The sequence below is a fragment of the Fopius arisanus genome, unplaced genomic scaffold, assembly GCF_000806365.1.
Source record: "Fopius arisanus strain USDA-PBARC FA_bdor unplaced genomic scaffold, ASM80636v1 scaffold00005, whole genome shotgun sequence".
Classification (NCBI taxonomy): domain Eukaryota; kingdom Metazoa; phylum Arthropoda; class Insecta; order Hymenoptera; family Braconidae; genus Fopius; species Fopius arisanus.
In genome coordinates this window covers 293,550-309,673 of record NW_011887744.1, presented here as the reverse complement: position 1 = coordinate 309,673, position 16,124 = coordinate 293,550, and the positions used below count along the sequence as shown (strand labels likewise).

The window sequence follows — 16,124 nt, the reverse complement described above, 5'->3', positions numbered from 1 at the left end:
AAATTCGAAATTTTTGTCAAAGTATCAGGAGAACATGACAACCGAGGAGCTATTCACTGAAATTTTCACTGAAGGTGAAAAATTCGAAATTTTTGTAAAAGTATCAGGGGAACATGACAATCAAGGAGCTATTCACTGAAATTTTCACTGAAAGTGAAAAATTCGAAATTTTTGTGAAAGTATCAGGGGAACATGACAATCGAAGAGCTATTCAGTTTTTAACCAATATTTCAATTGATTAGCCATTTACAAAAGAAAAAATTAGAATTATTTATTAAAAAAAAAAATGAATGACGGCGGGATCGAACCCGGGCCGTCGGCGTGCTAGCCGAGCACGTTACCGCTAGGATAACGCACTTTTATAATAATAAAATTTCATTAGGAGTATATATATTGCAAAAGTATCGTTTTAAAAAATTGCTAATTTTTTCAATTTCACTGGATATCTTCTCGATTTTCAAATATTCAGTTTTTAAACAATATTTCCTTTAATTAGCCATTTACAAAAAAAAAAAAAATAGCAATTATTTAAAAAAAAAAAATTAATGTTGGCGGGATCGAATCCCAGCCGTCGGCGTGCTAATCGAGCACGTTACCGATAGGACATCGCGCTCATTAAAATAATTTATTTCAATAGGAGTATATCTTCTACCTATTAAATAATTTTTTCCATTAAAAATTTCAAAAAATGTGGTTTCCCCCTTCCGCTCGTTCTACAGTCGGCTAAATTTCAGTTACAAATAAAAAATACATAGAATATAAATACAGTAACAATAAAATGCAATAAACAAATACAATAACAAATAAAAAACAAAAAGCATTCCTGCCGCAGAAAATAAAATTCACCCCGTCGACTTGATGGACACCCCAGCATTGCGTGTAGCGCCCTCCCTCTCTTGGGGTGCAGTACTGTGGGGTCATTCCAACCCCCAGAACTGAGCCTCTACTTTAGCCAATCCTCCTTGATTTTACCCGTACCCTTTCCAGGAAATAATCAATCAGCATAAAAAATACCTAATCGACTCAAAGAAATAATCTATTTTTAATTCATTAATCTGAGAACTATTAATTTATTAATACTAGTTGTATTTGTCATAATTGTATTCATATTCATATTTTTATTAATTAGTATCAATAAATTATTTATTAATTTATTATAATTAATTATTAATTTGTAAAATTTATTGATTTGGTCCAATAGTCACATCCTGAAACTTCCAATTGTTCGTTATTCCCCTGATTTTATCAGACCGTTTGATTTTAAATTAGAAAATTAACGAAATGAAAAAAGGATTTCATTCGGTTAGAAATCTTCGACAGGCATTTTTTAATTTTTCGAGTATCTCAGGCCTTAGATCACTTTTTTCATTACACAACAGCTTCAATTGTTCGTAAATGTTCTCTCCTTTTGCGTCTAAATCTTGGCGGTCGGATTTGAATCTCTTCTCCTCGTGTTCAATCTCTTCTTCTTCTTCCCGACACTGGTGGGGATGAAGCGTACAAAACTGTAGAGTATTCCTTGACAGACTTCTCAAATATTCGATCCAAGGAATTTCCACCAGCAATTGCTTTTTCAAGTACGCCGAGACCATGTCTCGGAGTTCAGGATGCTGTGCGATTACTCTGGTTATATTCCCGACTAAATCATCATTACCACACGTTTCGACGATGTGATCGTAGGCCTCGAGTGCCTCCTGACGAACGAAATCATTCCTGTGATTCAATAAATAACAGAACACATTCGATAGAACTGGCATGTTCTCTTTACTCGTGGAATTCAATCGATGCGCATTTTTCGTTAAATAATGACAAATTTTAATCAGAAAATCGAGGGGGAGGTCTGAATTATGTGTCACTCTCGAGAATAATACCTAGTAGAAAAAAAAATATCCAAATTAAACAATGTATTCCTAATTAGAGCATTATTACAAAAGTTGTTGCTTATTTTTGTTTGTCATTACCGAAATCAAAGACCAATTAAAGGACTGATCCCCAGCATTGATCTCCGCACAATCGAACAACAGCAAAATCACATCTAACAGCATAATCTTCCTGCATCCAGTAGCGTCTTCAACAGCATTCATTACCAGAGAAGAAACTTCGCAGAGTTTTTCCGTATTCGTTCGATTTGTAATTTCCTTCACAATTCCCATCAATTTTAATATCTCCACCTGATAATTGATAACATCAACTTAATACGTTTCACAAAATGTTAACATTGATTACCGAATTATATTGCGGAAGACAATAAAAATAGTAAAAATGCTGTAAAACGAAATTTAACATGCTGGGAAAAAATCTAATCAACAAACCATGCGATTCCAATTTTTAACAGTCGGCTGCCGACGTAAATCCGCAATAACTTCTGGAAGACTATTGACTGGCTCGACAGCTGTAATTTTCCTGTACAAGGCCATTTGTCTGGCCCGGATAGAATCGTCGGATGATCCACTTTTTAGTATCACCCGAAGACTTCTCGGACTAGTACAATTCCTCAATGCCGTCTCCCTTCCCTCAGTAGAAAGCCTCTCATAAATATCAAGAATCAATCTTCCGAGGATAACGCCAGAGAGGCTATCACCTCGTTCCTCCAGCACCTCGTAGGCCCCCATGAACTGGCGGATGTGAATCACCAGGAGTTCCTCACTGGAGATCCTATAAATCCCCTGCAAAACGTCATGGGCCATCAGCGAGGGCCACAAACTCTCGCTCATGAGATTCTTCAGGAGCATTCTCTCGTAAACCTTGAAATCATCGATCCGCCTGATTAAAAAATTCATCAGAGCTGACAGCGTCATTTCATATACACTCTTATCTTCATCATCCAGCACTGGGAAATCCAGGGATCTAACAAGCACTTCCTCCTGGAGATTATTAATATTTTCAATTGCTATTTGAAAGAACAGATCTTCAGGTTTCCATTTCTGGCTCGTCAACAAGACAATCGAGTGGTATCCCATCGCGTATTTGAGATCCTTTCTTTTCTTCACTTCCTCAAATTCCTCCAAGAATATTCTCCAGAATATATCTGAGTCCGTGTAGCAGTTTATTATCGATTCCACATGGTTGGAAGTGATGATTTTCGCTCTTGCTTTATAAAGATCCTTCTGGTCCTCGAGCCTCGCCCCAGTGCACATGACGTGGTTTGCAGACAAGTTGATCAAGTTCTCCATCATTTTCCTGATGAAGTCGTCCTTCAGAGGATGATCCTTGCAGAAGACCGACTGAAGACGCTCCAGAATGGATAGAAGGAAGACAGTGCACTTCGCTCGTTTCTCGAATACACCCACTGAGGATTTTATAATATTATTGTACAGAGAGTTAATGATCATGGTTAAATGCTTGAAATGACTCCTGACGTTATCGATGCAGTCTTCGCGGATGAGGATGTCCTTGTGCATGATCGTCAGCTTCGTGAAAGTCTTCCAGGCGTGGCCCATCGTCACGAGATCGTAAGTCGTCAGCCTCGCAATCTCTCCGACATCCGAGATGATCCTCTTGAGAACGGCTTGATCATCCTGAGGTGAGAAGCTAATCCTCGAGGTGACGAGATTGCAGAAGACCTTGACGAGACCGCAGGCCTTCCTGAAAACGTCGGACAGAAGCGGTGGTAATTGCTCTTTGGGATACACGTGTCTATTACTCTTGCAATGTCCTGAGACTCTGATGACTGCATTCGGAAAATTATCGATCAAACTCTTCAAGCTCGCCGGGTTAAGGGACTTTCCCAGCAACTCCACGTGAGTCATCAGTTCATTCCAGGGTTCAAGTGCACTCTGACACTTGATGAAGAGGTCATCGAAGACTCGTGCACTCTTACTCCGCCCCAGCTTGCTCTCGATCTCGTCAATAATTTCAATCAGATTCTCCTTGAGAATGGGACACACGGGTTTCAGGACTCTCTCCTCTAAATCAGCTATTCCGCAGGTTCCTAGATTCTCTTCGATTATCCCTCTTGCTTTCCCTTCTTTACTCGAGTTATCCGAATTGGAAACAATGGACATATCCATGTCTTCCCCGAAGACGAAATTATCGTCGATGGAACTGTCTCCAATCGACATCCTGTAATCACAAACATTTTGTAATAAAATCCAAGAAAAAAAACTTGAAAGAATTATTTTCAGATATCCCTTATCATCCCCCGAACTAGAATATTAATCACAAAATTTCTGTCTGTATACGAGTACCAGTCTAACCGTCAGAAATAATTGTTAGCTTACGATCCCTCAAAATCTCAAAGTTCTCAATAAAAAAAAATTCCCACCCCCCGCGAAAAAACGCGATATCGAGGGAATCCAGCCGATTCCACGAGTAATTACTCCCCCACGATGATAGACCTGGAACCCTTCAATAGCCCACGTGGCTGAATTCCAAATACAATGCTTGGAAAGTTGAAAACTTCTCCCCCTCGAGGAATCAGGAAAAAAAGGTGCACTTAGAAGTTGGGGGTTGAATGCGATAGTTGTCTGTATGTGCGGCAGGTTCAACGAATTCGAATGATCGGCGGAAGAACGGGCCCGAGGGGTAGTTTAACTGCCATGGTAACTGCGGACAACAAGCTGTCAGATGATAGGCAAAGTTTTGATCAATAATGGGTGACTGGAGTTAAGGGGGTCTGAAGAAGAGGGGGTAAATCAGGGGGTGGGTTAATGTTTGAAGGTAGATACTACAGTATTACTATGGATGAGGTGATTCTATTGGGCTGAGGGCAATGGATGGATTCAGTCAGCCGGCGTGAGCCGACGTGAGTGTTCACGCTTGCTGGAAATCCACTTGGTCCCAGGGCAAGTTTCAAACTTGAATGGAGTTGGTTCGTGAGATTGATCTCATCACCGTTGATAATGACTTATCGTTTTCAGGTGAGAATGCATCGATTGTGCCATTGATTCGAATTTTTTGAGTATCGAGTTGAATGATGTCGAGACAGCCAACGAGACAGCTGTCCCTGCAGCAGCCACCCAAGAGGACGCAGGTGAGAAGACAGAGATCGGCGGATGATAATCGACCTGGATCGAATATGTATCACGTGGAGCAGCCCGTCAAGGCTAGAAGGGAGAAGAGCACGTGGGCATCGGTGGAGAGGCCCAAGGTGAGAATCGCCTGGAGCTCGCAGGTGGAGGATAGTCCGAAGGTGGAGGTGATTGCTTCTCGGATAGGGACGACTTCCGCTAGTAAATCTGGGAGGACTACGTTCGCGGCGTCGTCGGTCATTGCTGCGGATAAAGCTGCCATTTTGTACTCAAGACAGGAACTTGCTGAGCGGCTCCGGCTGGCTTGGAAGCAGAGGGAAGCCAACAAGTCCAACATTGATATTTTTCTTGCCCATGAGACAGCCGAGGATCGGTGCGAATCGAGACTGTCGACGTCCAGTTGTGCAGAGCCTAAAACTCTCGAGGATGAGCAAGAGAGGGATGGCGTTATCGATGATGATGGCTTGGAGAACTGTGCCCTGGAGGATCCCCATCGTCATTTAGACAGAGGCAAGCTTAAGCTTGCTGGCAACGAGAAAGAGGTGAAGGTCAATTTGGTGACCGATGCGAGGGCAAAGCGTGCGGGTTTCCAAAGTGGGACCAATGTCGCGTTTAATGGTCCCGTCCAGAAGAACACCCTAGTGTCTCCGGTGATTAAGGACATGAGGCCGGTGGGGGATATGAGAGCCAAGAGAACGAACTCGGCCCCTCCGTTGCAGCGGAGGGGAGCCCTATCCAGTCCTGGTAATCCCCCAGGACCCTCGGTCCGGCCCAGGGTCAACATCATCATCGACACGCCTAAGATGAACAAACCCAGGGACTCGAATCCCTTGGTGCCATTCAGGTTCGAACGGAGGAACTCCATCAATCAGGGAAAATCATCGACTCTGACGAGTCCTCATGATGACTCAATGCCACCCGAAAAGCACAAGTCAATGGGTAATAAAAAGAGATCGAGGAGTGGCAAACGAAGGGTCGATGAGACTGGACGAAAGAGTGAGTTATCCAAAACTAATCCCGATGTTGTCACTATGGTGTCACTAGTCAGTGATGCGGACAGTGACAGCGAGGTTGAGAAAAATTCCCCGAGGGATGACAAACTCGTTCGTCAATTGCGGAATCACTTGTCCACAACTCCGATTATCAAGAGTTGTTCACCAATGATGATGAACGTGACTAATTTAAGTACAGGAAATGTGGATAATTGTAGGAGTAACGGATTGATACCCAGGAGGGTCATTAAGTCTGGTAAGAGAGTCTACTGTGATGAAATTCCTTTTGTTTGTCATCTGAAGAAGTAACTAGATTATTCCGGATTTTAATTAATCTGGAACGTACGGTTGCACCAAAGAAACTTTTAATTTTGCAATTATCCTCGTTAACTTTCCTTATCTCTATGAACTACAGAAGTAATAAGACTAGTAATAGGGTAATTACTGCATTAAATGCATTATTTTATCGGACTTTAGAGGTACATGTGGGAGAATTATTTCATTGTGAATGGAAAGATGATGCATGTCTTGTCACTATGACGCCTAGTGGTATTAGGTGATAGTCAAGAGGCTTGCACGGCATCCCAACTAATTAGAGTAGACTAGAGACACGCGATCATCCACGTTATCCCGAGTATTTGTGGTCGCATGTGTGTTCTCTATGAAATCAAGACAAGGGATTTAAAAAATGGTAAAAGTGTTAATGAATCGGGTGCGGGTACAGTGTCGTTTCAGCAGGACTCCATCGATGGGGAGCTGCATCTGCGACCGCGGAGTGCAGACCGGAAGTCGTTTACGGATGTTCAACCGACGGTTATCCCCCAGGTCACCCTGCGGAACTCCGGTGAGGAGATGAGGGCGGCCTGGCAGGAGATTTCCTCCACAAATTCTCACAGCCCGATCTCTCCAGCGTCTCCAAAGTACTGGGAGGACTCCATAGACCTCAATCAAGGACTCACTGATCGCGAAAAACGCTGTCTCGTCGTACCCATCGGTGATTCACAGGATAAAAAACGCAAGTTGTTGCTTCAACGGATCAAAAGTGTACCAGCGAGGACAGAGTGAGTTTTTTTTATCGGTTATTAAATATTTCTGGTAATTACCGGAGGGTAAGGGGAATATTTAATATTTCGAAAATTCTTGAGAACCGAGAGTCAATATGAGTCAATATGTGTCAATCGATTAAAATGCCAATGTCAATATTATATGAAGCCTAAATACCGTTTCGTGCCTCCCGAGAAAAGAGAAACTAATAAATGTACCTCGACCTTCATTTCGAATCCCCGGGATCTTGGCATCATTACACGGTGAAAAGAGCAACGATAAAAGAAATGAGAGGAAGTTAAATGTCTCATAACCACGACTCGTTTTTTTTTTTACCGTGTACTTTTTAACAAAATAAAGACAGAAGTGAACCACAATTCCATTTGCTTCATGAAAGCTTGTACAATACCCACTTGCGACTGATATTCGTGGGCACGAACCAATTTCGATTTCTCCGAGATTTATTATATCGGGGCGAGTCAAGAGAAGGACTGGATTTTTCTTTTTGTGCCCCAGGGGGTGGAGGAATGAGGGGTGGACTAGGCCAAAGGAGGGCACATATCTGATAGGGGGTGGAGGCTCGTCGTCGGTACCATCTAGTGCCCGAGCTTAAGGATGACGTATATATTAGCATTTGGATTCATGTTGAGGCAACACATTTGTCGAAATTGAGATCTCTATATCTGTGCTTTTATGCTGGGGTGTCAACTATCATTTCAATTCGTTTTGTTTTACAGTGGAGATGGATGGGATAATGGGGAGATTGGTCTGATATTGAAATCCCTGAACTTGACATGGATATTTTGTTTATTTGATGATTCAGTTCCTGCGAGGAACGCGGCTTGAGTGCAGTCCAGATGGAGATCAAGGAGTCTGCATCGTCGGCAAGAACTGATACCAGGGAACAGGTGGAGTGCAGGGGGAATGGCAGTATTGGGGCAGCTCTTCAGGGTTCGGTGACGAAATTGATCGAATCCGAGGGCTTCAGAATGACATCGGTTGATATCGAGACTGTCGAGGTGAATATCGAGGACGTTGAGCCTCTCCTCAGGACTACTAAGGAAAAAGAGTGCTGGCATCTTTACAGGAGAATGTGCGATAAGGGAGTTTGTGTCTCTTTTGATACGGTTTTGAGGTAATTACTCAGGGCTTCAATCAGGGCGTTTTCAATGTTAAATTGTAATATTTCAATTCGTTACATTGATTTTTAGGGGAATGTTGACACCAACGGAATACAGACTACGAAAACGAGAGCCCACCTAGGAGAAGGGGTCGCGGAAGGGTGAACCATCCCTCCAATGACTGCAAGTAGTGACTGTTAACCCTGATAGAGGATTTATGTAACTGACGAAGACCTAGAAAACTGGCTCTGACATAATGCCAATAATTTCCGACTTCAACTGATATTACCCGTAATTGTTAAACTACATCTATTGTAGATAATGAACTTTAATAACAAAGAGATGAATTTTTGAGGACTTATTTTTGTTGGATGAATAAAATTTTCGTGTTTTCGAGTAAATAATATATTTTTCAATGGATTCCTCTTTAAAACCATTTAAGCCACCATTTATCGGTTAAATGTCTCATGGGACTCAATTGTTTACATAAAAATTGAAATAATATCTGGAGCTGCCACAGCTGCGCTGGCTGACAATTCCCAGGTATAAATTGCCATGACATTGAGACAATGAGTCACTGATAATGTTCCCAGTGACAGAATCCGACAAACAATGTGTTGAATGGTGAAGATCCAACTATCATGATAACAATAGAGGAAAATCAACTGAGATGATCACACCCTTGGACGAGAAACCACTGTCATGACAGGAATACGATAATGTCGTTTAGGAAACATGGGACTAAGGGTAACGTGGACTACAAGGCGCGTTTGGAGCACAAATTGTATCTAGTACGTAAATTGAAGTAATTACGGACGATTTGTTAAACGAGGGGCATATCTCATAAATGATTTGATGATTATTCACAGGCTAGGGAGACACCGGAACCAATTTTCGATGTTTCTGATTGTGGATTGAAGAGTGTTCCATCGGGGGTGTACTCGTTGTGCAAGGTTTTCAGGAAAAGGGAGCTTAAACTTGGAAAAAATCGACTCTCGTCATTGACAGGGGGTGGTGCTCTCAGTGATCTTTCTCTTCTCACTGTCCTTGACCTCAGTGATAATGAATTCACGAGTTTACCCTCGGAAATTTCTTTTCTCACGTCTCTAGAGGTAAACAAATTAACAGTCTTTCTCTTCTGTTTGTTATTTCTGCAATTATTTCTGACAGTTCAAAAAGATATTTCCATTGAAATTATCCCCAATAATAACAGTATTTATTTATTTAAAAAGAGATCATTGTCCAGCTGTCTTTAATTCGGTAGGAATTGTATCTGCAAAATAATGGTTTAAGAAAGCTGCCGGAAGAGTTGACAGAGCTTCCCAATTTAATTTCATTAAATCTCTCCAACAACAAGTTGAAATCGTTACCGGAGACGATGGGGAACCTGAAGACTCTAAATATCCTCGACATCAGCAAGAACCAGGGGATCACTCAGCTTCCAAAGTCCCTGGCTCTTGCTGAGCGTCTGGTGCATGTAAATCTGGATGGATTGACTCTGAGTTATCCACCAGATTATGTCACCCAGGGTGGGGCAATAGCAATTATTGCCTTTCTGGCTCTCGAGTTAGGATTAGACTCCAGGGCAAGGGATGAATTTTTAGACGGCCAGGTGGAGATGGGAAGATTGAAATTCGACGAGTCGGAAAATTGTGGCACTAAGAAAGACGACGACGTGCAGGTTTGAAGATTATTCGGATGGAATTGAGGAATGAATGGAATAAAGAAATCGAAAGGAAGTGGATTCAAGTGAATCCTGACATCTGCGATTTCTGTTTATCCATTCATTAAATAAATAAAAAATGAATGCAAATAAAGCGCTCACTGTTGTAAACGCAATTTTTATTTATCACTTTTTTTGTTTATTTAGGCAACATTAACGAAGCTAGACAGAGAAAAGGCACGTGACACAATCACTCGTTTATCGTAATCATTTCATTGTATCATCTACGCTTTTTTATCGCCTGCCGCATAGTCTGCTTAAGTCCTCCGAATTTTTCCTAAAATCCTGACGTTTTATTATTCCTTAGGAGCGAAGACAGAATGCGTTATTGGAAGTCGAGAGGATGATAAGGGAGCAGCAAGAGTATGAACTGGGGTTGCAATCGATGTATAAAGATCAGAGAAAAAAATTACTGGAGGACTTGGCCATCCAGCAGTCGAAATTAGCGGAGCAAATCGAGAAGGTTCAGCAGGAGAGGGAAGTCAATAGGGTCAGATTACTTTCAGGTATTTACGATGCTGAGAGAGAAGCTGATAATGTTATCAAAGAGTTTTTGAGGAGCTCTGAGGCTGAGAGGCAAGCACAAGCTGAACTCCACGAGCGTGAAATCAAAGAGGAATTGGAATTGCTGTCCCAGTGTCACTCCGATCAGTCTAGCTGCAGAACACGAGAGACTCTCAGTAAATTAGCGAAATAACACTTGCATTTAGAATTATTTTATCCGAAATGAGAATGAATTTTTTTTTCACAGTTGCAATGGAAGAATTACTGGAGAAGGAACTCCTGAATCAGAAAAAGGTCGAGGAATACACGAAATTTCGAGAGTGCACAGCTCAGTCATTACTCAGTCTCGAGTTGAGAAGTAACGAGCACCTGGCATCAGTAGCTAAGGACCAGAAGAGAGATCGAGAGGGGCTTCTGGAGAGACTGAGAAAGGATGAAGTCCTCCAGAAAGCAGCCCTTGCAGCACTCCTGGAGAGGAGTGATGCTAGATCGTGGAGTATCGTGCAACAAGTTAATCTTGTCCAATCGCAATTAGTGGTGCTGACTAATATCGAACTTGAGAGGAAGAAACTGGAAATTAATCAACAAATCGTGAGTGCAAAGATGAAAAAATAAACAATCAAATGGTTTCGCAGGGACTGTATTCCCCTCAGACAAGAAATTTTCTAGCCGCTAGATTTTTCTCATTGGTTTCAGAATGATATTGCTCAAAGGAGAGTAATTTTAAGTGGAATCCTGGAGAGCCTTCTGGCGCAACAAGAGAAAAGACGTGCAGAACTCCTGGAGACGATAAATCAAATTGAGCAGCAAAGACAGACGAGGAGAGACAGTTTATTCTGGCTGATGCAGTATCAGTCCCTGATGGACCAGCGACCCCAGGGCCTGCTTGAGGGCCTGGAGCCTACCCTAGTGAGGCACGTAGCCATCGCTGGAGCTCTACACTGCCTACCATTCCTGGCATCTTTGCCGTCAATGCTACCTCACGTCGACCACCAGCAATTGGAAGAGGTGACAAAAAAAATAAACTGTGAATTTCGATGAAAAAATACCGACCCTGAGATCAATCGAGTGGAACGATTCATTTTGTTGTAGATTGGTATTCACAATGAGAACGACAGGCAAGCGATAATACTCGCCGCTGAGAATTATCTAGCCGAGAGGAAAATGGATGAGGAACCGGGATCATCGGCACCCACAGCACCTGTCGATGAGCCTTCTACCAGCAGTACAAATATCCTCACGAGGACTATATCCAGTATCGATACGACTGAGTGTGTAGTCTGTATGGATTCACAAGTGAGTCGATCTCTCAATTATTATTCCATCTTTTATCCATTCTGTTATGTGAAAATCTTAGTTAATTTATGAGAAGCTAGATTTTTGGGTTTTTATTGTATTAATTGGTGATTTTATTTTTTGCTTGCAGTGCGAAGTAATTTTTTTGCCATGTGGGCACTTATGTTGCTGTGCAACATGCTCAAATATGGTAACAACCGAATGCCCTATGTGCCGCGGCTCTATACAGCGCAAAATTCCAGTCATAAAGCCTTGAAACAAAAACTACGAAATGAATTGAGCATTGTTTTTAAAATTTCACTACGTCACGCTTCACCGTTGAATTGCTTGGGGATTAATTTCCCGTTGGCTTTTTATTACAATTAGATAATCGAGTACGAAGTGAGATGAGAATTTTCAAAGTTATTGCCACGTGATTTTATACCATTGTATATCAAGTACCTCATTTTTTCTTCGAATTGTCGAGTACAGTTTTCCAATATCGAGAATTTTACACGAATTGTATACTGCTTCCACGTGATTGTAAACCAAGTGGTATTGACTTTGTTATCATGTGCCTACCGTTCATTTTATGGGATTATTATTTAGATTAGGAGAGGCAGACTAGCACATTTAATATCAATTATTGATTGTAAAATTCAACTTATAACTGATGAATAAGGGGATAAGAATGAGTTTCGAGCCTAAAGCACAAATTAATTAAACTGTTCATTTAATTGAATAAAAAAAAATTCTAAAGGATGCCACACGCTTATCTCCTTATCTTCTATGATATGAACCCCTAGAATTCAAGAACTCCATGAAATTATTTAATTTTAATTGTTTATAAATATGTATAAAATTTTAATCTTAATGTTTAAATTTCAAGTAAATTAAAGACATTTTTATTCATCCTCAATCATGTCGTTGCCGTCCTCCTCATCCTTCCTCTGTTGTTTTTTCTTGGTGTTGGCGTCTTTCTTCTCTCTCTGTGATTTTTTGAAATTCTCGAGGGCTTCCCTGAGGGGCTCGATGAACCTGTCGAACTCGATGTCCTCCATGGCCTGGAGTACATCAGGCCCACTTATCGTCTTCCTGTTACCTTTTTTAGCAATTGTATTAGCTGTTGTCGTCAGGTAGAGGATGAATATCGATGCAGCCTTAGCCACAGCAACTCTCGCCTCTTTTCCCACTGTCACACCATCCGGAAGGGCTTCCTTGATAATTCGGGTAACGACTGCATTCGGAAGATTCAGGTCTTCCAATTTTTCAGCCATCTGACGAGATAATATGCATCATTTAAACGTTATTTACATACTAGAGCGAATAATCCCCTTTTTCAAAATAATTCCATTTGCAGAATTATATAAACAATATTCTAGGAAACCTGTTATTATTGATCGGATTCATATCGGACAATCAGGAATTATAAAGTCGACATAATCATCACATAAACAATGGAAGTGACCAGTAAAGACAGGTTAACTAACAGTAGAGAACTTCAAATAGCTCCTCTTATTAATTAAAAAACAATACTTACATTTTTATTGATTTAGGATAACCAACAACACTTTCAGATTCACTAGACTATATTTCCTGTGTTGTTTATAACTTTCGGTTGATGAACAACGCCTAAACAACTCTTTCCCGCCAATGTATTCGATTTTCACAATTACACTAGTGCCCGGGGAATTCCCCAGATCGAGAATACCAACACGATAGTCGCAGGAAGACAACGAAATATTCCCAGATGTTTCTTCACTTGTGTTTGTGTCTCGACTGTGTTGGATGTGTCGAAAAAAAAGTAAAGGGGTAAAAGTGGGGTGTGATTTGCGTAGCAGAGGCCATTTGACAGCTGACAGGGGTGGAAAATAATTCCCGAATTCAGTGGACTTGCTCATTTTAAATTGTCAACTATTTGCGTATCAAGCTGATTTGTCCGGAGATCAGACACCATTCGAAGGAAAATGTCAAAAATAGAGGAGGGAAACGCGCACATTCGCGCAGCTGAAAAGAGGTATTGAACGTTAGGGGGGTAGAATTTTTGGGTAATGATGACATTTGCCTGTTAAATGATGGGATTTATCGTTCCTTCATCTTTTATCTAGCTTGAAAACAACTTTGCTCAAGTGGAGACCGGATTATGAGGTCGCAGCTGACGAGTACAACCAAGCAGGTATTATTACACCTTTTGGAGTGTAGATTAATTTGTAATTGATTAAATTGGGACATCTGTTATATATATTCATTGGAATGATGTCTTTTCTTGACGATGGTTAAGCCACATGCTTTCGAATCGCCAAATCCCTGAAGCAGTGCAAGGAGGCCCTCATCAAAGCTGCAGATTGCTATAAGGAGAATCGATCGTATCCTTTTTTAGATAAGATCAGAGTGAAATTAAAAAATGAGGTGCTGACTATCGAAGAAATATTTTAAAAATACCCAGATATGGTTTTTCTTGACTTTAATTGATAACGTGTAGATGGTTTCACGCGGCGAAGTAAGTCCCGTCTGATTATGAAGTAGAATAATCAATTCGCAGTGTTGGGGTGGATGGAAATGAATTTATTCCTTTTTTAGGAGCTTGGAGCAAGTGGTTTTGATAACGAGAGATCTGGGGGACCTATCGGAGATTCCAAAATTGGCGCATTCTTCTTGCACGTGGTATCAGCAGCACGGATCACCAGAATCAGGGGCTAACGTTCTCGATAAAGCTGGTAAAATGATCGAGAACTCTAATCCAGCTGAGGCATTACCACTTTTTCAAAGAGCAGCGGAGATTGTCATGGGCGAAGACAGCCCAAGACAGGCAGCCGAGTACCTGAGTAGAGTAGCAAAAATCTTAGTGAAACTAAAGAACTACGATGAGGCAGCCAATGCTATTCGAAGGGAAATAAGCTGTCATCAGCGTATTGAGCACACCCCATCAGTTGGAAGACTTGCTGTGGTATTGGTGCTTGTTCAATTGGCCAGAGGCGATCAGGTAGCCGCTGAGAAAGCTTTCAGAGAATGGGGAAATTACTGTGATGCTCCAGAGATTCAAACTCTGGAGATGCTCCTCCAGGCTTACGATAACGAGGACGCTAATGCCGCCAGGGCAGCCCTCAACAGTCCATTCATCAAGCACATGGACGTGGAGTACGCGAAATTAGCTAGGGGACTTCCACTGCCTCAGCAGGAGTACGCGGTACCTCCTGCTGGTGTCAGGGCAAATGCTGCCCCACCATACGTATCACCAAACCTTGATAAACCCTCTGCCAGTCGTGAGACTGTTGAGGCTGAAGTCAATCATGACACTGCGTCAATAGAAAAGGGTCTTGCCTCGACAAATTTATCGAGTGAACCCTCTAACGAGCCCCAGAGGACCCCCGAGACACCACCCGAAGAGAAAAAACAAGAAGAGGAGGAGGATGAGTACGAGGGTGGCTTGTGCTGATCCCTTTATCCACTACACGAATATCTCCCCATTTGTTCAATCTATCGAATCATTAAAAGATATACAAGCGCATTTTACCCTGCACAAGACTGCCACCACAAACTGGCAATTCTGCAAATAAATACGCTTAGAGCTATTTATTCACACGCATTTAAAGCATTGAATGTCGATAGATGATTGATTATTGAGACTCATGTTGAATAATAACGAGACTATTTTCTTGCGCTGAAGTATAATTACGCTGTAGCTGAATATATTATTCGATCACTTGTTAAATTGTTCAAATTACATATTCTCGTTTTTTTTATTATTGTTTGAATGCTAGTATTACTCGGATTGTTTTCGAGATTTCGTTCATGTGTATTTTGTCATGGAGATTGGGGAGATTATTATGCGTAGGTTAGAATAAACGTCTAAACCTTGGATTCTCGACTTATTAAATTATTCTTACCTTTCCCCGGGAGAAATAATCCTAGTCTATTTTTTTGGCACTTCACGAGACACTTGAAACACTTTTTATTTTATCACAACACTTTCTTTCATGAACATCACAACGGATCGTCAACCGGTCTACATAAAGCGCGGGAACACATCCGATCGATCATAGACTCGATGAACGAGACCTCATGCTATCGATAGCTTCATTTTCATTGTCTTCCCGTTTATTTTCCCTGGGAAACTATTTCGTTGGTATCGAATTATTTCAATAGACATGAAAAATAAATTCAAAAAGACTGACAGAAACTCATACTTTTACCGGAGTGATTATGACGGAACGACTCGGTCGAAATTGCCGCCATTTTGTGATGGCAATACGCATGCCTTACGGTAAGAAACTGAATTCGCAGAATTTCTATTATCTGTTGAGGATGAAATATTTAATATGAATAACTGTGATATATATCTAGATGGAGATATCGCAGAGGATCTGTATGTGGTGATTAATGAGTAATTGTCGAAACAGCAATTATACTTTTCATAAAACATCCGCAAATGCATTTGAAAAGAGGAATTTCATGAACGTCCCGGCCGCTTTAACGGCGCTAGTTGAAAGAAAAA

The 16,124-nt window shown here is 41.3% G+C and overlaps 5 protein-coding genes across 7 annotated transcripts; 3 read left to right on the top strand and 2 right to left on the bottom strand.

Moving 5' to 3' along the window:
* Positions 1–1,184: 1,184 nt before the first annotated feature.
* Positions 1,185–15,853, bottom strand: LOC105273279 (uncharacterized). Its single transcript, XM_011315620.1, has 4 exons — positions 15,517–15,853; positions 2,313–4,062; positions 1,962–2,171; positions 1,185–1,871 (listed from the first exon to the last, which is right to left on the bottom strand). The coding sequence occupies exons 2-4, from the start codon at positions 4,059–4,061 to the stop codon at positions 1,296–1,298; spliced, it is 2,535 nt and encodes an 844-aa protein (XP_011313922.1). The 5' UTR covers position 4,062; positions 15,517–15,853; the 3' UTR covers positions 1,185–1,295.
* On the top strand, positions 4,876–8,473 carry LOC105273533 (uncharacterized). The gene is made up of 4 exons (XM_011316029.1): positions 4,876–6,218; positions 6,687–7,023; positions 7,830–8,141; positions 8,218–8,473. The coding sequence occupies exons 1-4, from the start codon at positions 4,913–4,915 to the stop codon at positions 8,267–8,269; spliced, it is 2,007 nt and encodes a 668-aa protein (XP_011314331.1). The 5' UTR covers positions 4,876–4,912; the 3' UTR covers positions 8,270–8,473.
* On the top strand, positions 8,709–12,391 carry LOC105273276 (E3 ubiquitin-protein ligase LRSAM1). Of its 2 annotated transcripts, XM_011315614.1 has the most exons (9): positions 8,709–8,918; positions 8,997–9,239; positions 9,392–9,808; positions 9,998–10,027; positions 10,158–10,530; positions 10,602–10,945; positions 11,051–11,362; positions 11,447–11,650; positions 11,781–12,391. In XM_011315614.1, exons 1-9 carry the CDS (start codon positions 8,847–8,849, stop codon positions 11,904–11,906), a joined length of 2,121 nt encoding a protein of 706 aa, XP_011313916.1. In that variant the 5' UTR covers positions 8,709–8,846; the 3' UTR covers positions 11,907–12,391. The 2 variants fall into 2 exon arrangements, with proteins under 2 accessions (XP_011313916.1, XP_011313917.1); XM_011315615.1 differs by lacking the exon at positions 9,998–10,027.
* Positions 12,346–13,322, bottom strand: Chrac-14 (DNA polymerase epsilon subunit 3 Chrac-14). 2 transcript variants are annotated; one of them, XM_011315617.1, is made up of 2 exons: positions 13,170–13,322; positions 12,346–12,906 (listed from the first exon to the last, which is right to left on the bottom strand). In XM_011315617.1, the coding sequence occupies exon 2, from the start codon at positions 12,904–12,906 to the stop codon at positions 12,535–12,537; it is 372 nt and encodes a 123-aa protein (XP_011313919.1). In that variant the 5' UTR covers positions 13,170–13,322; the 3' UTR covers positions 12,346–12,534. The 2 variants fall into 2 exon arrangements, with proteins under 2 accessions (XP_011313919.1, XP_011313920.1); XM_011315618.1 differs by lacking the exon at positions 13,170–13,322 and adding an exon at positions 13,017–13,097.
* Positions 13,409–15,488, top strand: LOC105273278 (gamma-soluble NSF attachment protein). The gene is made up of 5 exons (XM_011315619.1): positions 13,409–13,646; positions 13,738–13,805; positions 13,911–13,995; positions 14,112–14,129; positions 14,210–15,488. Exons 1-5 carry the CDS (start codon positions 13,597–13,599, stop codon positions 15,063–15,065), a joined length of 1,077 nt encoding a protein of 358 aa, XP_011313921.1. The 5' UTR covers positions 13,409–13,596; the 3' UTR covers positions 15,066–15,488.
* Positions 15,854–16,124: the final 271 nt, after the last annotated feature.

Bases quoted from the DNA above. Each gene is read 5' to 3' on its own strand.
- LOC105273279 (XM_011315620.1), bottom strand. From the start codon at position 4,061: ATGTCGATTGGAGACAGTTCCATCGACGATAATTTCGTCTTCGGGGAA. The intron at 2,172-2,312 runs GTTTGTTGATTA...ATCAATTATCAG, and splicing joins TTAAAAATTGGAATCGCATG to GTGGAGATATTAAAATTGAT. The intron at 1,872-1,961 runs GTAATGACAAAC...TTTTTCTACTAG, and splicing joins TTAATTGGTCTTTGATTTCG to GTATTATTCTCGAGAGTGAC.
- LOC105273533 (XM_011316029.1), top strand. From the start codon at position 4,913: ATGATGTCGAGACAGCCAACGAGACAGCTGTCCCTGCAGCAGCCACCC. The intron at 6,219-6,686 runs GTAAGAGAGTCT...GTGCGGGTACAG, and splicing joins CAGGAGGGTCATTAAGTCTG to TGTCGTTTCAGCAGGACTCC. The intron at 8,142-8,217 runs GTAATTACTCAG...ATTGATTTTTAG, and splicing joins TCTTTTGATACGGTTTTGAG to GGGAATGTTGACACCAACGG.
- LOC105273276 (XM_011315614.1), top strand. From the start codon at position 8,847: ATGTCGTTTAGGAAACATGGGACTAAGGGTAACGTGGACTACAAGGCG. The intron at 10,028-10,157 runs GCACGTGACACA...ATTATTCCTTAG, and splicing joins CGAAGCTAGACAGAGAAAAG to GAGCGAAGACAGAATGCGTT. The intron at 10,946-11,050 runs GTGAGTGCAAAG...CATTGGTTTCAG, and splicing joins TGGAAATTAATCAACAAATC to AATGATATTGCTCAAAGGAG.
- Chrac-14 (XM_011315617.1), bottom strand. From the start codon at position 12,906: ATGGCTGAAAAATTGGAAGACCTGAATCTTCCGAATGCAGTCGTTACC.
- LOC105273278 (XM_011315619.1), top strand. From the start codon at position 13,597: ATGTCAAAAATAGAGGAGGGAAACGCGCACATTCGCGCAGCTGAAAAG. The intron at 13,647-13,737 runs GTATTGAACGTT...TCTTTTATCTAG, and splicing joins ATTCGCGCAGCTGAAAAGAG to CTTGAAAACAACTTTGCTCA. The intron at 13,806-13,910 runs GTATTATTACAC...ACGATGGTTAAG, and splicing joins TGACGAGTACAACCAAGCAG to CCACATGCTTTCGAATCGCC.